Source organism: Patagioenas fasciata, chromosome 2, assembly GCF_037038585.1.
Source record: "Patagioenas fasciata isolate bPatFas1 chromosome 2, bPatFas1.hap1, whole genome shotgun sequence".
NCBI lineage: Eukaryota > Metazoa > Chordata > Aves > Columbiformes > Columbidae > Patagioenas > Patagioenas fasciata.
This window is the reverse complement of record NC_092521.1, coordinates 138,941,460-138,961,092: the sequence shown is the minus strand read 5'-3', so window position 1 is coordinate 138,961,092 and position 19,633 is coordinate 138,941,460. Positions and strand designations below refer to the sequence as shown.

General features: G+C 35.4%; 1 protein-coding gene across 8 annotated transcripts in view; it reads right to left on the bottom strand.

Moving 5' to 3' along the window:
• Positions 1 to 19,633, bottom strand: part of DGKB (diacylglycerol kinase beta) — a 349,951-nt gene that overhangs the window by 254,781 nt on the left and 75,537 nt on the right. For 4 of the 8 annotated variants that reach the window (XM_071805088.1, XM_071805087.1, XM_071805090.1 and 1 more), the window contains 5 exons: positions 7,459 to 7,612; positions 4,578 to 4,613; positions 2,808 to 2,948; positions 1,404 to 1,453; positions 4 to 78 (listed from right to left, as the gene is read on the bottom strand). In XM_071805088.1, the coding sequence (XP_071661189.1) occupies positions 4 to 78; positions 1,404 to 1,453; positions 2,808 to 2,948; positions 4,578 to 4,613; positions 7,459 to 7,612 (456 nt within the window). The remainder of the gene's footprint in view (positions 1 to 3; positions 79 to 1,403; positions 1,454 to 2,807; positions 2,949 to 4,577; positions 4,614 to 7,458; positions 7,613 to 19,633) is intronic. The other 4 variants (XM_071805091.1, XM_071805093.1, XM_071805092.1 and 1 more) reach the window with 1 other exon arrangement.

Sequence of the window (19,633 nt, the reverse complement as noted above, 5' to 3'; positions counted from 1 at the left end):
TACTGGATTCAGTTCAGTAACATCCCATTCAAGATACTCTGCAACATGCATCATTTGAGCGATTATATTTTCCAGCTCCTACAGATGAAAGAAGAAGAATTATAATACTTAATACAATATTATAATGAAAAAGTCTATTGCAAGTAACTTATAATTCAAACATACTGCCTTCGATGACACTTCTTCATCAATGTTCCTAATAAAATGTCCTTTACACTGGAACCTGTCCACCCTATGTGAATCCATTTCACTAGCAAAACATCAGGCACAGACCACAAAGCACGCAGGGAGGTAAAATACAGCCCCACAACTGAAGGAACGCCTCTGGCTTGAAAGTAGTAAGAGATTCTTCCTTCCTAGTTGATCATTGAGCATTGGTTTCATGATCTGAAGTCCGCCCTGTGATATGACGATGTAAGGTCCTTTAAATTCCATAAACCTAACAAAGTTGCTTTTTGACAGTCATTGTACAATGCCCAATTTGGCATAAAGAGGATGGTATAAACTAATACAGAGATATTTTCTCACCATTACAGTGTTGTAACTTCCCTTGATCACACACCATTAGCGCTTCTCCATATTCCTTTACACAATTTGGTTTGTAAACATGATCAAATTCTTATCTAGAACCGTTCTGAATTCTCATGTGTATTTATTTTGCACTAGTTACCTAATTAATATTTTTATTGTCTAAAACAGTTATTCAGTATTTACTTTATATCTCTATATAACTTAGCTTCTGTATTCCTCTGTAACTTATGGGAATCACCTCTTCTTTACCATTCCTTTCGATGCTGTCTTACTTCAGGGAGATACAAAATGGGTAAAAAAAAAAGGAACAAGAAAGCTGCCAATAAAATACTTTTTCCTGTTCTTTCTGTTAGGTAACAGAAAAAATAGTTACATTTTTAAGTGATTGCTAGATCTCTGATTTTGCTTCAAATGTTTGGTTGGTTACTCCTCAAAACTTTGTCTTTAATACTGTTCCTCCATTCTGAATAACAACCTGGGAGTTCTGACATCTCTCCATGTATATCCACTGTGTGACTCTCATACTTTCCCCTTTTAATGAAATCTTCAGAAATGGTGCTTTCATACACATCTACCAGCAGCATACTACAATTTCAGGAATCATATTAATGTGTCCCCTACAGTAATACGATTAAAAATCAAAAGACTATAGAATAGGACTCCACTGTAGCAATGTCAACATTTGAAAATGCATACAGTTGTAGAAAACTCAAGAGTTACTTTAAATATAGGTGACTTTTTATTGACTGTAGTTTATACTACTTCTATTAATTCAGGATAGATATAAGCTCGATTTGGATTAATGCAGTTTTGTATAGGTATGTCATTATGACATACTCTTACAATCCATTAAAATACATAAATAACATTACCGAACTATCCAGGTATCCATTCCCATCCGTATCATATAAGCGAAACATAACTAAAAACAAAACAAAAAGAGGAGAAAACTCAGTCAGAAACCACAGTAACAACATTGTTTCACAAAAAAACAAAACCTAAACTGAAACACAAAACAGCCAGGCCTGAGTTCTAAAGAAAGGACAAACGTTAACATTTTCACACTAACTGCAGACCCACCAAACACTTCATGTTGTGTGAGCAGTTCACTCAGTGACTACCCTGCCCACAGTGCCTCCAATGAGACATTTTAGCAGGACAGTGCAATTGCACTTTTCCACATAAACACTCCAACAGCTAATTTGGTCTGTGAACTTAATTCTGGTTTCTCCTAGAGATGGTCTGTATTCATGAGGAGTACCATCAAAAAGCCCTTTTGTCATCTCACCAAACACAGGATCACACACAGTTGGTCAGGCAAATATTGCTAAGCCTACTTAAGTTACAATGCTACTCTACTGCCTTGGTTGCAGCTATCACAACTCAATAGATCCGGGACAGTTTGTCAGAGCTCTGAAATCTGAAGACTACTCCTTCAAAACGCTAATTTTTTCCCCTCAGATCAATTTTCCAAGGAGTAAGAAGAGAGTCCATGTACAGGTGGGTCCCGGACGCTGTAGTATCTTGAGTGACAGCAAAAGCAAAGCAGTCTGCTTACAAACTGTTTTATCAGGTGTCTTTGGACACACAGCATACAACCTTGTCAACAGTGAACAATCCCACCACATCGGACCCACATCAAATGCTGTTACAGTCAAATAAATTCTGCAAGCAAAGTTTATCGCGGTTTTCAGGAAACAATATGAGAAGTGAGAGGAAATTCTTATCAATTAGAAAGAAAAATTCAGAAAGAAATTGATCGGTTTTGGCTTCAAACATTCATTCCCAACAGTGGTGGAGACTTGGGTCATTCTTGGCTTTTTTTTTGTCACTAATATTACAGAGTCCATGGCCTATATTAACAACTATTCTTTGTTGGCATTAACTGGTTATCTGCAGATTATTTACCACTTCTAAATATTTCTAAGCATTCTCGGTATATTTCACTTGTTTTTCACAGGTCTTATTCTAGTCGACAGACAATAGTATAGAAAGAATTATTTTCACTGCAGAATGCATGATATTTACTCCTCATCTTAGCACATGCTAGATAGGAAGAATTCAGTTAAAATTTCATCAAATTAATATATTCTAAAGAATAAAAGATCATTCCTGCAATAACAGTCACCTAGGATCATATTTTTATAATGCAACTACTATGATCTGAATTGTAAACTCACAAAATTTAGAAACAGAGTTTTCATGACATTTTTTATTTCCCTGAAAATAAATTAAAAAAAAATAATAATAAAAAGACCTTAAAAAAAAGTACATACATTCTAGCTTGTCTTCAGGTCTTCCTCTTTCTAGCAGTGACAAATAGCAAACAATATCCTTCAGCTGGATCATGTCTGGCGAATTTAAGTTGGCAGGAGTAGGAGGTCGGGATGTAGAGGTACCTTTGTTAAGTCTCAGACCTGAAAATAACACACAGCCTTTGTTAATCTTAATATATGGTATAAGCAGAAAATGAAAAGCAGAACTCCTTGATACATGCATCTTTGTTTTATTTGAATCTCAGATGACTTTTTAATTTAAATATAAATGAGAAGTTTTAAACAATTTATGTTCATAGTTTATGCAGCAAAGGCAGAACTAAAATGGATGGTAAGGTTTTAAAATATTACACCAACATAGCAAATTATTGTAAAAAGAAAATCAATTGTGGGAATGGCACAAATATTTTTTTCACTTGTGTTGATCCGGTGTCATTTGATTACAAACAATTCGGTGAAAAATTTTATTCTACTGCATTCCATGTTAGTTTAAGTATTTAAACAATCCCTGCCCAATGCTGCATCCACTTCTCTGTGCTTGTAGGAATTTTGTCTAAATTCCAGATTTACACTTGCTACACCAATTGAAGATGTTTTAGTGTAAAAGAACAATGATAATACCCAAATGTCTTGTCTTCCCATAAACACAGCCAGATGTGTATCATAGTAACACATATTTAAAACATGGAAGCCTTAGCCACAGAATATAAATAGAAAATGGACAAATAAACAAATAATTTAAATGAAGTCATAATAATTGCTCAAACATTGTGACCAAAAGCAGTTCCAGTGTGCCACTTGGAACAGAAGTTTCAACATTGCCAAACTCTGTTTCAAGAGAACATTGATGAGTAGTTCTGATGATATTACTGAAATCTGCAGGAACAAATAAACAGAGGGGGAAAAAAAATAAAAATAAAAATAAAAGGAAGGACAGGAATACAGAGAGAAAGCAGCAATAAAACCTTCAAACCTTCTTTACAAGTTTGTTACATTTCCCACTGTAAAGATGGGAAAAGATTGTTACAGTTCCCACTCCAAACATAAATCTTTACAAAAGGATTTACTATCTTTAAATATTTTCTATAATTAATTCAGAACAGATTCATCATTGCATACACAATTTCTCTCATCCATTTGTCTTGGACATGTTAATTATTGCAGCAAATGAAAACAATTCTGGTGGCTTCCTCCCCACCCCATTTTTTATCTTGAAAAACTTCATTAGAACCAAAGACATTTTCAAAGGTCTACTGAGTTACAAACATTAAACAGAAATAAAAATCAGTAAATAGAGCGATTTGGTGTGCAGAAAACATATCTTTTAATCAGGTTCATGTCCATGATTTCAGGTAGATAATTAACACTGAATAAATGAATAAAAATGAATAAAAAGATTTAACAGGGCAATGTTCTCCTAAATGAGTTTGCGTGTCAGTAAGTGTCCTTAAAATTAAGACAGTATAAAATGTTAATCAATCAAGATGCCAGCTTCAGTCATACAATTGACACAAATAGTTCACATTCCAGTCTTATGTGAAGCCTATGCACATAATAAAAGGAATTATAAAACTTGAGCTAACAGATCCCAAAAAAGTATAGTCCTGGATTTCACTGAAATTCAAATGAAAAGGCATACAAAGTTTAAGGTATCTTATAGCTCATCACCAGCTACAAGCTGAAGGTTAAAGCAGTACAGCTTAATCAGGGGTGTGAGAGAGGTGACTGCAATGTGCTGACTTACAGATGACTGATAGCGCTGCTGCTTACCTGGCATCTGTTTCCACCTTTCTTCAGACACCTTAACTGAAAATATAATTTATAAACAGACATGAGTGGACCAAGAGACATTAACTAAAAAACAGTCACATGCCAGAGAGATTTATGAACCCTGCTACTTTCCTCGGGATTTTCTCTAGTTCTTGTGTACCTTTCCACATTCCAGAAGAATGTTAAATGTTTCTGACAAATTTATTTCCCGATATGGTCAGCTTTTTCACTATTAGTTACATTTTTAAATTACTAAATATCCTAATGTGAAGTTTTCCATAATTTTCATTTGTACATTAAAATCTACCAATGCACTTTTTCCCTTTAAATGCTACCAATTATAAAGATGTTACATCTCGTTTAAACCTCATGCAATTGAATCACAAAATAAACAGCATATTTTCAGGCAGAAATAACCAAGAACCCTTGCATGAAGTGAATTGAATTACCTCTCTGAATATACTTTGGATGCAACAATTTATCAAACAGTCCTTCTGGTCCTACACTAAATACATATGAAAGACTACTAAACTGCTCTCACATTACATGATTTCTGAAGTCCTTACTAACAGAAAAAGATGAAAATTAACTACAAACTTGAAAAAGCGAGTGAAGAAGAAAAAACTGTAGGAGTTAGAGTAAGAAACTCAGCATACAGTTTAAATAACAACTATTATTATTATTATTATATTTTACCACACATTAGAATAAAATCTGAGAGAATTATAGTGAAAGTGAAGAAAGCTGAGCATGGACTATATTGGGCAGAATTTAGATATGTATATCTGACAATGACCTAAAAACAGTTGTTATTTCTACACGTGAAGTGTCAGACCCATAGAAATAAAATAACAGAATGATAAAATATTATTTTTTAAAAACAATAGTACTCAGATATCATATGCAAAACCGTGGTATAATAAATAAATATGCATTACTAAGTGACAGCTGCTATTGGAGTTTCAAGTAAAAAGCATTAAGGGTAAAAGATTACAAATTTTGGTGGCTGGTACACTGCATGTTTATTGCTGGTGCTACTCATTGATGAAAATATGACAAAAACACCAAGGAAAAATTAAAAGTAATGGAAGTGGAAATGAAATTGTGCTGCTAAGACTTCATAGGAAACAGAATCTATATTCACAGCAGAAAAAAATTCAATGCTGAATATTTATGACATCCAAATTATACACTGCAGCATACAACGAAGAATACATTTAGACATGCCCTTAGATAATCCATGGCAAACATCTTTAAGGGCAAGGGACTGAATCACTGGTCTAAATGACTTCCTCAAACCTATAAGTGAATCACTATCAGAGCTGCAACTAGCAACAGAAGGTTTTGAATACTCCACACAACAATTACACTACAGTCTACTAAGCTTGCTGCTCTGCACATGGAACTAACCTAGATAACTAATAACAAAAGTCCAAGAAGTTGAAGATGTACTGTCTACAGAGCAGATATTTGTGGAAGGAGATGCGTCCATGGCAGTTCTGACTGGAAAGGACAAAACGAGATAGCTAAAGAATTTAATTCAAATGGAAAAAAAAAAAAAAAAAAAAGGTATATGAAAAAATCATACAATTAATGTGATAAGCAAGCTCTGCAAGCTGAAAAAAAGCTTTTTCAGTGGAGCCTAACTACACTTAACGATCATTACAGTATATACACCTCGCAAATAATAGAAGATGATAATGTAATGTGGTGGTTTGGGTTATTTTGTTCCTTTGGTGGTTTTTGCCAGGAAATAAAAAGCTAAGAAGGAGAAAAAAACATGTATTTTAAACTTAAATAAACTTAGATATTTAACATAGTGGAGAATGGCATCCACTGAAAACAAAAAACAGGTCACACCCAGCGATATCTGAAAGTCTGTAATCAGTATTGTACACTGGGGCATCTATGGAAAACTAGTGCTTGGCATGTGCAAGAGAAGCTAACATTTCAGCAAGTAGCACTTGTACCAAATTCACCATTTCTGGATGACTTGCAATTTGAAGACACTTAATGTTCACATAAAGAATTCAAGCAACTAAATACCCATCAAACCATTCGGTAACTTGCTCTAAGTGCTTGATTATCCCAGCTGTTCAAAACATGCAATTTATTTCAATAAATTAGTCTGGCATCTGCTTTTAGATACTGGAGGTTTATAGAGTTCCCAAATTGCTAATGTGTCAAACCAAATATATCAAGTTAGGAAGGTAACCTTAAATTTCTTCTCCAAATTTGCTTTAAAAGTTTTATAAAATGTTGTAAGTTGACAGTCTTTAACACTATTTTTCATGGAAATATTTTAACCTGTTACATCCTCTGAACTCAAAATCACTTTTAATCAAAATGTTCAGTTTAGCATGAAAATTTCAAACTGCATTGAAGATCCTTACACTGAGAAAAGAAATACTGCTAACACTTCTAGGACACTGAAAATATCAATAGCTGATAAGTGTTTAGGATTATTAATAGCAGCATCACACCTAGACAGTTAAGAGAAGCAGCAGTAACCGGGTACAGAAACTGTACAGTACCAGCAGGAGCCCCCTGCATGATGCTCTGAAGGTTTCAAAGTGTTTATACAGTAGAGTAGGCAGCAAGATCATGTAACCATAGCAATCTGATTAGCATTAACATGACAAAGGTTGTCCACTTGGTGTCTCAGCTGCATCATTATTGTGAATTAAATAAAGGAAAGCATTTAATTTCCATTTCTTCTCACCATATTTCTTGCTCATGATTTGGTTTTCCAGTTTCACAAGTATCAGAGCAAAAAAGAAATACATACAGTTTAGAATTCCATACAGTGACAGTTATTACAACTGAAATAGGAGGGGGATGGAACCTTCAGGACTTACATTACTGTGTTCTTAATGCTTACCTCCAGAGAGGTGCTGGGGTTTGTTTTTTATTAATGGGCTGCAGTGAGAGATTTTGTTGCTAAATGATGTAAAAAGATGCTCAACGAAATCATCTGGTAGCTCTGCCTCCAGAAAAGTCTTCATGAACAGCTTGAACCCTTCTAAATCTATTGTCTGAAGTGAAAGAAAAAAAAAAAAAAGAAAAATATTTCACAAAAACTTTCATACTAATCCATCAGATAATATTCTGTTAACAAAAACTTCAGACTGTCTTTAAAAATATTGATTTCTGACGATATAGGCTGGCATACCTATTCTTGAAAGTGACTGATTATTGAATTAAGTATTACTTTGAAAACTCACAGTATTGCTACAATAGCCCAGAGCACAGTGTAAGACAGCCCAGAGTAAATTCAGAGCACATGTATCAGGACCCCAAAATGAAATTTCATGCTCTCTAGTTTATTAATTGGATAATGGCTTAACAGGACATATAAAACTGCAACCAAAGGCACCTATGGGGCTCAGAGGAACACACATAACAAGTCTTAGGTTTTCCCATAATCAGGCAGACAACAAGCAGGGGATTTTTGGAATTCAGAGAATTGAAGGCCACTTGTCTATTCATAGGTGGCATTTGTCAAAGAGAAACAGATCACCCTGTCTTAAATAGGTTCTAATAGTCAAATGAGAGGGTTGAGATGCACAACGTTACTTACAGGGAAAAAACGTTGTTGATTTGAAACATTTGTCATTTAGGTTAATTTGGTTTTGCTTTTGCCAGCAAGGCAAGAGCTGATTAATGAAACTTCATTGATTATTTCTCCTGGTAAGAAAGAAGTAATTTAATTACTTTTAAGTAATTACTACTTTTTAAGTAATTACTACTTTTAAGTAATAAAATGGACCATAGAATCATAGAATATCTCAAGTTGGAAGGGACTCATATCGAGTCCAAGTCCCTGCTTCTTGCAGGACCAAATCGTATTGACTAAGAGTGTTTTCCAGATGCTCCTTGAACTCTGACAGGTTTGGTGCCGTGACCACTTCCCTCAGGAGCCTGTTCCAATGACCAACTCCCCTCTCAGTGAAGAACCATTTCCTCAACTTCCCCTGACCCAACTTCTTTCCATTGCCTTGTGTCCTATTGCTGGTCACCAGAGAGGAGATCTGCACCTTCTCCTGTGCTGCCTCCTTACAGAAGGTATGGGCTGCCATGAGGTCACAGCAATGTAAAACATTAAGATCCCATTTTATCCTGCTAACCACTAAACAGAAAAATGTTATGAAACATATCAAGAGAGCTTAAGACAATTTCATTTTTATCTCAGAAATAACTGTGACACAACTGCATACTTATCAATGATGTTACTCAGTTATGTACAGGATTTTAAAACAGCTTATTGGTCAATGCTATGTAAAACACACTGTTGCTGTCTTTGCTTCTAGATGAAACAGGACAGCAAGTTTTCACCATTAAAAATTAAGGGATAAAGCCACATTATACCACAAAATCAACCCGAAGAAAGTACCCCAATGCTTCAGGAAGATTCCATTTCTCCATAGAAAACTCTAATACAACTCCTTTAGTTCAGCACAGTGAATGCAGCATTTGGAGGGAACAAACTAGCAAGAAATCAGCTTGAAATCATGCCAGAAAAAGAAAATGGAAATTTGATTTTCAAAATGCCTCAATGACTTTGGAATCTGAGTCACAGTATAAATAATTTTTACAACAACTTTAATATCATTTCAACACTTTGGAGCAGGGATTTATCTCCCCCTGCCTTCTCTGTATTGTTTCTTTTTTATATATATTTATGAGATGTAGAAATTTTATGTCCACATGAAATAAGCTGTTGCTCACTAAGGTTGAGACCTAAGTGACCCGAGGTGATGTTTCAAATGTGTATCACTGTCCCTACAAGTGACCAACAACACAGATTGCAAAATGTGGTTGATCTTGTGCAAGTCATTATGCTGAGCTTCTAATCCGGAACACCTCGTTTGAGAAACAGGTTCAGTGAAACCAATAAAGCTCTCACCTACTGAACACAAAAATAGCAGAGACTGAAGAAAATTGCCTCCACAAGTCTCAAGCTGGGCATAAAAAGTGTTTTAGCTATTTTGCTAAATTACATACAAAGAGGAATGATCAAGTGAAAAAGAGAAACAGAAGAAAAATCATGTAAAGACACGTAAAATATCTCTACTACATAAAACTTTTTTTTTTTTTTTAAATTTACCTTGCCTGTGGATTTTACGTATATACTGCTAAAAATATTCCTTGAGTTTACAGCTTAAACTTTTAAACTGTTGCCTGAGTGAGACTGGTCCACCAAACTGCCAGCAATAACTAAACTCTTAATGCTACATCTTTTCCATTTATGGGTTTAGAATTATGCCTGGGCAGAGGTTTTGATTAATAAATAAGGTCACAATTATGTGTTTCTTCCAGAAGATTCTCTTTCTCAAAGATGCTCAAACTTTACCATATTTCCTAAAATTGGTCACATTATAATTTACCCCAGTGTCCTCCAAAGCAAGTGTTCCAAATTGCCTCATATTTTCTGTCCAGGAAAGACAACAGACATCAAAGTAACACATGACTTGGCTGCCGTGTCCATTTACTATATTTGACACCCTGACTGCGACTGATTAGCGTGCTCAGCAAAGGAAAGAAGAAAGTGGGTGGTTGTACTATAAGCTTGTTCTACAGTCGAATTTCTTCTGCTGAAAGTGCTTCATTCTCTGCTCTAACGTGCTCCGTGACCTGTATTCCCCTGGGAAAGCAGCAACATTCATACGACCAGAGTTCAGATGCTGCACATCCAAAAGCTTCCAAATGATGCTGAAAGTTGGTTAGCGGCTGGTAAGTGACTTGAATACACATCAAAAATGTTTATAATAGCCCAAAATGCAGAGGCAAAACCACATGCTGTAGCCAAAGGACGTGCAACAGTCCTGCCTAAAGGAGATCTATGCATGGAGTCCTGTGATGAGGCTTTTGTCTATATGAAAAACCCCACAGTATCTGTGATATTAATACTTCATAGATGAAAAACATTTTCAAGGGGACCTACCATACTTGCTGTAGATTAGAACTGACCTCTAAAATAATGTACTAATTTGGTTTTCTGAGTGCATATACAGTAAACAACAGAACTGAGCTAGACCATAGCAGATCTAGGAGCAGTTTACATTATCAATCTAGCTTTCAATGAAAAAGGGGTGAGCTTTAAAAGAACAGCTCTCTTCAAATTACTTTCAGTGCTTTATCTATCACCTCTCATTGTAAAATACATAAGCCATTACACAACTGTAGAAAAATAGTGACTTCTTAAAAGACATACTGTGAGAACCACTGTAGAATACTTATTGGTGTTACAGCATTATCACAAAGTAGAGGTTTTAGTATTGAGTTACATTTAAAACAAAACATTCAGAGATGTAAAACATTTGCTCAGCTTAATTCAAAATGTCTTTCACAGAAGAGAGAAACACACACAATATTATAAGCAGTTCTCAATTCTGCAATCCTGCAGTATTTTTATTTTTTCCTTATGGAACTTTATCCTCCTAGAATATGAAAATTCTTCAGGAAGTAACTATCCTTCCTGTTATTAGTAGCATTTCCCCTCAGCTCCAGCTACTCTTCAAAGGAACCACACAATGTTTTGGTAACCAAAAAGACTATAAGAGGAAAGCAGAGGACTTCAATTTTCCAGACTAACAGGAATCATGCTCACTCTGCTACGTAAACCCCTTAAATCTCACTGTCATATCAGAATTTCTAGATGAAAAGTTCAATAACTTTTGGTAGGGTTTGAAAATAATTTATTTCTGTTAATGAATTCGCAAGCATTAATTTAACCGTTCAGATCAATAATATTAGAATAATTTATAATGGTTGATGTTGTTTTCTTAAGTATGCAGGCTAAGTGCTTAATTTTCAACAGTTGCTTGGTTTCCAGAAGCTCCAGTTGAATTAAAATGAACTTGAGAAAGAAGGATTTAGCATTTCAGAAGGCATTTTCCATGACGTTTCCCGAGTGAGGGGATGAGAGCGTGAGAGGATGTACCACACTGACTACAATTAACCTGACACATGAATTAATTCCCTTTCACAAGAGACTATCCAGGGCATAGGGAGATTATGATCACAAGGTTAGGGATCTCAGGAAATTTTTCAACATTACAGGGAGGTATAAAGGGACATAGTTGTAGCAGCCACTAGTTATTCAGAGGAACATGAAAGACATTTCAAATCATTTGGCCTAAATGTTCTGAGGAGAGAGGGGTAGAGGGAAGAACAAAAATCTGTGCAGTTTAAGCTTTGATTCAAATAAAAAAGGTCCCAAAAAGCCTTGCCTGTAGGTCACAAAAAGGTAGGTGTTTCTACATTAATCATATACCACTGGATTCCTCTTTTTATATGACAAGCAACTAATTCACCAAGCTTACTAAAGCTCATTTTCTTATGTCTTACAAACATAAAGTTTACAATATAAAACTTCATAAATCTTTAAAATCATCCATATTATTAATAAAACTTTGTTTAGTATTGAAATATTTTGATATAATCCCATATATATATATATATATATCCACCTTGGAGAAAAGCAAAGGAGAAAGGACAGAAACCAGAAGCAAAACTGTACGGTTTTAGCTTTTAATTTCTTTTTAGCAAATAAAATGTGACAACCATTAAATATTTTTTAGCTTTTCTGAAAATAAACATGAAACTGGACTCACTATGACTCAATGCAGAGGAAAATAAAGAAATATGCATCCTTTTTTTGGTGACAATTTGTCAGGGAAAATCCATAACATTTAATTAACCATCCCCCAAATTTTAAAATTAATCCCAGTACAAAACTGCCAACAAGAATTTAATCCATAACTATTTTTTTTCTGTAAGCTCACCCCAAACAATTCCATACAACAAAGTGAAAAAGAAGAAGCACACCAAAATTTATGACTTCTAAATTATTAACTGACCACAGAAAGAAGGTTCTGGATTTGCCCCACTGCATCCAAGTACTATACATAACACAAAAGGTTTACAGAAAAAAGCATCCTAAGGTGTCTTGTACGCCTTTACTAAGTGTGCCCATCCCTGAATACCCTGCGATAAGGCAGGACTTTCACTTGACAACACTGTGCAGACTAAGAAACCTGTTATTTGATTTCAGCCTAAAGCTGGACATTGGTATTGTATTGATGGCCTTATTCATACTGGGACTTTAAAGGACTCTCTCAAGTGCTACTAATCCATAAAGCACTTATACTTTATAAACCCTTTATGCTTTTTACTTTTGCTTCCTATGGTGTTCACAGACGTGTTTCTGAACATAAATAAAAATTTACAGTCTTCACTGGGTTGAAGATTTCATCACATCTAATGCAATTAGGGTAGATAAATCTGTATAACCAGGTCGCACTATACATGTTCATGGGAGAAAAAAAAAGGCACTGTGCATCAAGTGATCAAGTGCAATTAAGTCCTTCATGGCCTTGTAAAGGCACAGAAAAAACAACGGATATTCCCACCTTTGGGGAAAAAAAAATCTCCTGTAAAGACACCTCCCCAGTGGGGGTTACCTTGGCTGAATTCCCTTGTTTGCCTGGGGAAATTTAAACCTGTATCTCTTTCTCTAGGGAGTATCCAAGTATCAGAAAAGAGCTGAAGATTCACTGAGGGAAAAATAAGTTTCTGTATGCCTATGCCAACAAAACGATTAAATATTTACTTGTAAAGATGCTGCTGAACAAATTACTGAAATAATCCTTTGAATGAGGTGATCTGAACATCTTTAAGAAATCAGGCTAGTCAGGGGAACATATCAAAACGGATACCAAAACATTGCACCTGTTAAGGCAGTACTTCTGAACACAGCAAAGAATTTAAGGTGCTTAGGTAAATCTTCCAGAAAATGGCTGAGACAACTTTTTTATTTCTTTTCTTTTTTAAATTGCCATACCACAGTTGGGTGCTAACTTCACTCAGAGTGGAAGCAATCCATTTTGGATCTAAGTACATGCTAAAAGAGATCAAATTTATGTACTGCATATACATACATAAATGTTAATGTATACAACCTATTATATACAGTGTTATTTATTAAATGAAGCAGCAAACAGCAATTACAGATTGTTCAGAGAGGTCATTCAGTGCTTCTGGGACTCTAGTATGCCATCTCACATGCTCCATTTATTTTACAATTAAATTTTGGCAAATATCCATTAATCCAAAACACTTGATGGGCTTTTTTAATATTAATGCCATGAACATATGACATACAAAAAGTTTCATCACTGCAAATAACTCACTATTACTTTCTTCTCTTTAAGAATGGCAGAAGCAGTTTTTATAACAGTGAAACAAGACAGACTAATCTGTCTTATTTCCAGACACTACAAGAACGTTCCTGTTGTGATGTCTGACTAAGCAAAAACAGACAGATTTGCACAGACCTTCAGTTTCAGCCAAATTTGTCTTGTTTGAGAACCCATACCCAACCAACGTCTTGTGATAGAAATTTTTCTGAAGCTTATGGCATCCTTCACTTTACAAGAAAGCTACAAACACAATTATGATTTGCTCTGCCAACTCCCATTACTTTGAAGAAAATTCCCTCAAAGAGCCCTTTAAGAACCAGGATAAAACAGAAATACGTAGGCCAAGAATTATATTCATAATAATGTTCTTGAAATAACAAAAACCAGTTACTCAAGAAACTCAGTTACAATGTCTTATATTGTAAAATATAAGAATATAAACCAAACCAACACTAGCTATATGGATATACAAAGTGGCACCTGCACAAGGTAATGCCATATAGCACCTTTTTCATCTAAACTAAAAATCTGAAGGGAGAGAGACAATGCCAGTGATCCACAGATGGGAGTATGTGGGGAGGTAAAAACTGAGCCAGGCAGGCACAGGGGGAAACAGCAGCAACTACTGATCCTTCTTCCAAACTCATAATCCCTACTTCTGAATTCTTTTCCTCCATTCCAGAAGTAGGCAATGAGGCATCACTGCGTCAGTGTGTATGGGGTGGAGAGGAAGGCTGGAAATGAGCTACAGACCCCAGATTTGGACTCTTGAGAGATTTCAACCACATCTGAAGGCAATGTTATAAGAAATAATCTGCACTCTAGTCAAACAACTGAGTTAAGATCTAGAAGAATGTCCCTCCATGGAACACTATATTTCCCTCTTCCTCAGCTGCTAAAAGCTCTTGGGAAATTCCTTAATGGCTTTAACCAAGCATTCTGATATGCTTTCCTATTTTTTTATAACAATACATTTTCAAAGCCAATTCTGCAGAAAATTCTTTAGCCTGGGCTTTTATTTTTCTGCTCTGTCTCAGGAATCTGATCACTAGTGTATTCTTCTCAACGTACCACAAGAAATCCTATGACAAAACAAGTACACATAAAAAGACACAAACAAATGACAATCATTGAACTAGGAAAAAATGTTACTAAGGAATCTTGACTGTCAAGAGTTGAAAGTCACCAAGAGATTAAAGTTCTGTCAGCTTAAAAGATAAACAAATTACAATTTTCAGGATAAACTACATTTTTCAAGAGTTTCCAGGATGACACCGATCACACTGATTACAGAATTCTCAACTCTGAAGAAATAAAAATATTAAAAGTAGCTTGGGATTTTTATAGGTATTAAAAATCTCACTTTATTCACAGTTAAAGAAGTAGTGTGGAATTTTCTTCTCCTGTTACTGTCCAGAATACTACAAAACTGACAATAACACAACTACTACTTTTGATACCACTATCATGACTGTATGCACATTTCTTTGCACTTACCCCATGTATCTCATAGAATTATCATGGGAAGCTTTTAACCTACTAATACCACTAAAGAATGCATATATCTTATTTCTCTTTCTCCTCTACACCAGCAGAGCTCTTACTTCCCACTCACCAGTTTCTTTTGAATCCCAGATTCCCAGAATATATAAGACTGACTCCAAGGAAAAGAAATGGAGGTCAGTCTATGCTTAATATGCTTGAAAAAATCGCCAGTTGCTATGATAAGAGTTCTGTTTCTTCTCAGGCAGTCACTGATAAGTGCATCACACTAATTTAGTGCTAGTTCATAGAAGGTGAGTCTCCCAGCCTCAGAAAAGACAGGAACTGAAAGACTGGTTTCCAAGTACCAGCTGTGACTATGCTTGGCAAAACAACCGACAGCTTCAGGTGTCTTCTAATTTTGTATCAGCAGCTTAGGGAACTGGGGCTGTTTATCCTGGAGAAAAGAAGGCTGAGGGGAGACTTATTGCTGTCTACAGCTACCTGAAAGGACATTGTAGCATGGAGGGTGTTGGTCTCTTCTCCCAAGTAGCAAGTGACAGGACAAGAGGAAATGGCCTCAAGTTGCACCAGGGAAGGTTTACACTGGATATTAGGAAAAAATTCCTCACGTAAAGGGTTGTCAGGCATTGGAACAGGCTTTGCAGGGAAGTGGTTGAGTCACCATCCCTGAAGGTGTTTAAAGGGCATTCAGATGAGGTTCTTATGAACCTGGTTTAGTGCTAGAGTTAGGTTATGGTTGGACTCGATGACCTTGATGGTCTCTTTCAACTGAAATGATTCTACATATAGACCAATACTCAACTAAAAATACAGGGTCTGCTCAGGTCTCTGATCTTCTTACTGTGGAAGTGCCTTAAAATACCTGATTCTGTCCAGACAGCAGAATGGCTTCTAACGCCTTGCATGCCAGGGAGAAAGAGGCTGAACTCCACCCGCGTTAACACGTTTGTAGGTTATAAAATCTGCCTTAAAAGATCTGTCATGGCTAACTGAAAGCACAGGATCACCTCTACAAATTCCCGTGTCTTTGCAGAGAACAGAAACCAGAGCAAACGTACTATGTTCTGCTCATCCTCTACCACATATTGAATAGGACCAATCTCAGGTGACTGGTCATACACAACAATGTTGATTTCTACTTTCTTCAAATGGGTTATGTCATAACATTTCCCACATTTTATCTTTTTTGTAGTGAAAATCTGCATTGGCAAGAGCTGATGAATCATGTACATGAGACCCACAGGAATCACAAGAAAGAACACACAGGAAACTATAAACCAACAATTTGAGACACTGTTGGCAGCTTTCACTGGACTCTTCTTGCAAGATATGAAGCATTCATAGAGCTATTGGATTCCCCAAACCAATTAAGCTTTCCCCCTCTCTGTGCTAAGCAGAAGTTAATATTCCTTAAATTATGCATTTCAGGTTGTGGTGTCCCTGGCTAGGAGTGTGATTATAGGTAAAATAAGCCAGCTCCAGGAACTCATCCCTTGTTCCTCCATCTCACAGAGCAGAACTGACACATGGGGTGGGTAAAGAAGTGACTGAAAAAAGGAAATACTACACTGTGAATATTTGACTTCTTCCTTTCTCCTACTGCAGTTAAGCTGTGCCATTTTATAAGCTGTTCTTCTGCTTCACCGATGGCACACAGGAATGTAAGATCAAGAAAAACCCAAGTATGCATATTGTGAGGATGTATACATTCATGTGTGTGTTCCGTGCCAACATATACAGAACTCTATGCAGTATAGACATCACAACTCAGTATATCCTGATATTGAGAATACACAAAACATAGTTTCTCAGTTACAAATAGGATGTATATCAGTAATGCAAATTCTGCATCCTTTACTGTACTGTGAAGACAACTGTTCAAAAGCTTTAATTATGCTTATTATATTATAAAGAAAACTATTCAGAGGTTTTAACTATGCTATGTTATATTTTAACTCCTACCATATTAAGATGTTTGAAGAGAACAAATATTTAGACAGAAAAAAATTTACAGCTTTTGACTCAACATGGCACCCTTAACACCAAACTGCAGAAGAAGAGGTCTAACTGCCTCCTCTATTTTCCAAGCTGGTGTAAGAGCAACAACCAGTTCTGCTGGATGACATGAAGAAGGAAGGAAAAGAAGCTGTATCATTCCACTTTCTTTCTCCTCACAAGATGCAAAAAAGCAACTTATTAATAGTGTCTTGACAAAAGAGTTGTTATTGTGGGTGGGTCTGGGCAGGGAGGGGTAAAATAATAACTCCTTTTATTCCTCCCCACCACACTGGCCACATTAAATGGGAACAAGACATGATCCTGTGTTTGGAATTAATCTCCACCCATAAATTCTTTTAAAATCCCACATTCTCTTTGGTCTTTTTCTTTTTAAATTGGTACAAAATATTTCAACAGAAGCCACTGTTTTTGCCATCCTGAAAAAAAAGAATATAAGAGAGGGGAAAAATAAAGTAAATTGTTCATTCCCGCAGACTTCCATGAAATATGGTTTTTACTTACTAAAAAGAACAGTTCAGAGATAATGGAAAGAGAATTATGTTGAAATACAATTGTCAGTTAATTACTTTTTAAATTATGTTGCTGATCTCCAAATGGTGCCAAAAATGTAGAGTATAATCAGCTTTAATCTACTGACAGTAATAGCTCAGGGTTATTTTTGTTTGTGGGTAGGTCCACTTAATTGATTATTTTCTTTTAAACAATTTATATTGACCGAATATCTGAAAAATGAGCTGTTGAGAAGGAATTTATGTTAGAGGGCCTTTATTCACACATAATGCTACAACAACAATCACACACATCAATGCTAGTGCATTAGTGCCAATTATATGACTAGCTGTGAAAAGCAATGTTAAAGCACCCCCAGTAAAAGTCCAAGTTTTGAAGATTCATTGATTCTGACAATGTTGCAAAAGCTGACTTTTTCCAAAATACGTGGAAAAAAAGCAGAGACCATATTGAGGGTTAATTAACTCGAAAACATGAATTACATAAGAATGCATAGGTTTTTGGTCTTTAAAATGTATTTCTAATATTTATATGGCAAAAATTCAAATTAAATTTTGAATTCCACATGGAGATTGTCATTGTACATCAGGGTGAAGCTTGGTTAAAATTGAAAGTCATTAGAATTTTCTGATCTAAGAATTTGATTTAATCAAATTTGTACATAATTCATTTTGAAAGTCCTAGTAAACAAGTACAGTTATTTCTTAGATAAAGCAGCATCTAAATTCTCATAAACTGAGATAAAAGTCTACAAGGGGGAAAAAAAATAAAATCACATGCTCTCACAGGCTGCTCCTACCAAATATTCCATATGGCCAAATAGTATTTGGATATTATCAATAATACAGACATATAGAACTGCCAAAATTTTCCCTCAGCTAGCATGTATCTTCAAAGAGGCAAACTCAACAAAGCATCCAAAATGGAAATGAGAAGACTCAATTTTTATGCAATTTAGATTTTTAAGCATAATCTTGTACTATCTTCTCATGTTATTGTAATAAATTGATGCTAAATACAAAAATAAATCTGGAATGTATTCACCAATCACCGTAGTCTCATCCCAGTCTTGTTTCTGGGCAAGAAAAAACAAAAATTTACTACTGGCAGATTTTCTTTAGTACATGATTATATAGATGTGTAAGAATATATTGTTTTTCAGAAAAATGAAATTAAAATACATACATAGATATATATATATATATATAAAACCACCACCAAACCACACCCAGTCATAATTAAATACTCTGGGTGAGGCAACTTTAACCTGTGTTTCCTGATTCAACCTGAGTAAACCTACAGTAAGTTAAACATGTTTAGAAATGTAAACCAGAAACTAACAAAACTAACAAAAATCAGGCTGTTCTAGAGCTTTGTCACTGCCTGCAATTTCTAGATAATATCCTTTGTAGGTAAATAAAATACCCCTGCCCTGTTTCTGACCAGGCAACATAAACACCTGCAGAACTGTTTACAAGAACCACATAGTCCTTAATTACCAAACTGTTATAAAAAGGATGTAAACCTAAGAACACTATAGCACCAACACAGCACTGACTCCATGGCTTCAGAGTTCCCCCTGTTAGAAATTCAACAGGATTTCAACATTATATGCGGTTCTCTTAAGAAAATGTCTTCATCTGGTTTTGTTTCACAGATTCCAAATGCCCATTAGCCAAATACCCCTCACCTGCGATTTCTTTCACAGCATTAATTCAGACACATAGTGATCAAATGAAGGTACAGCATAATACAATTAAAATTACAATTATTTAAAACCACAGACAGATACTTTTCCATTGATGTTGAACACATCTT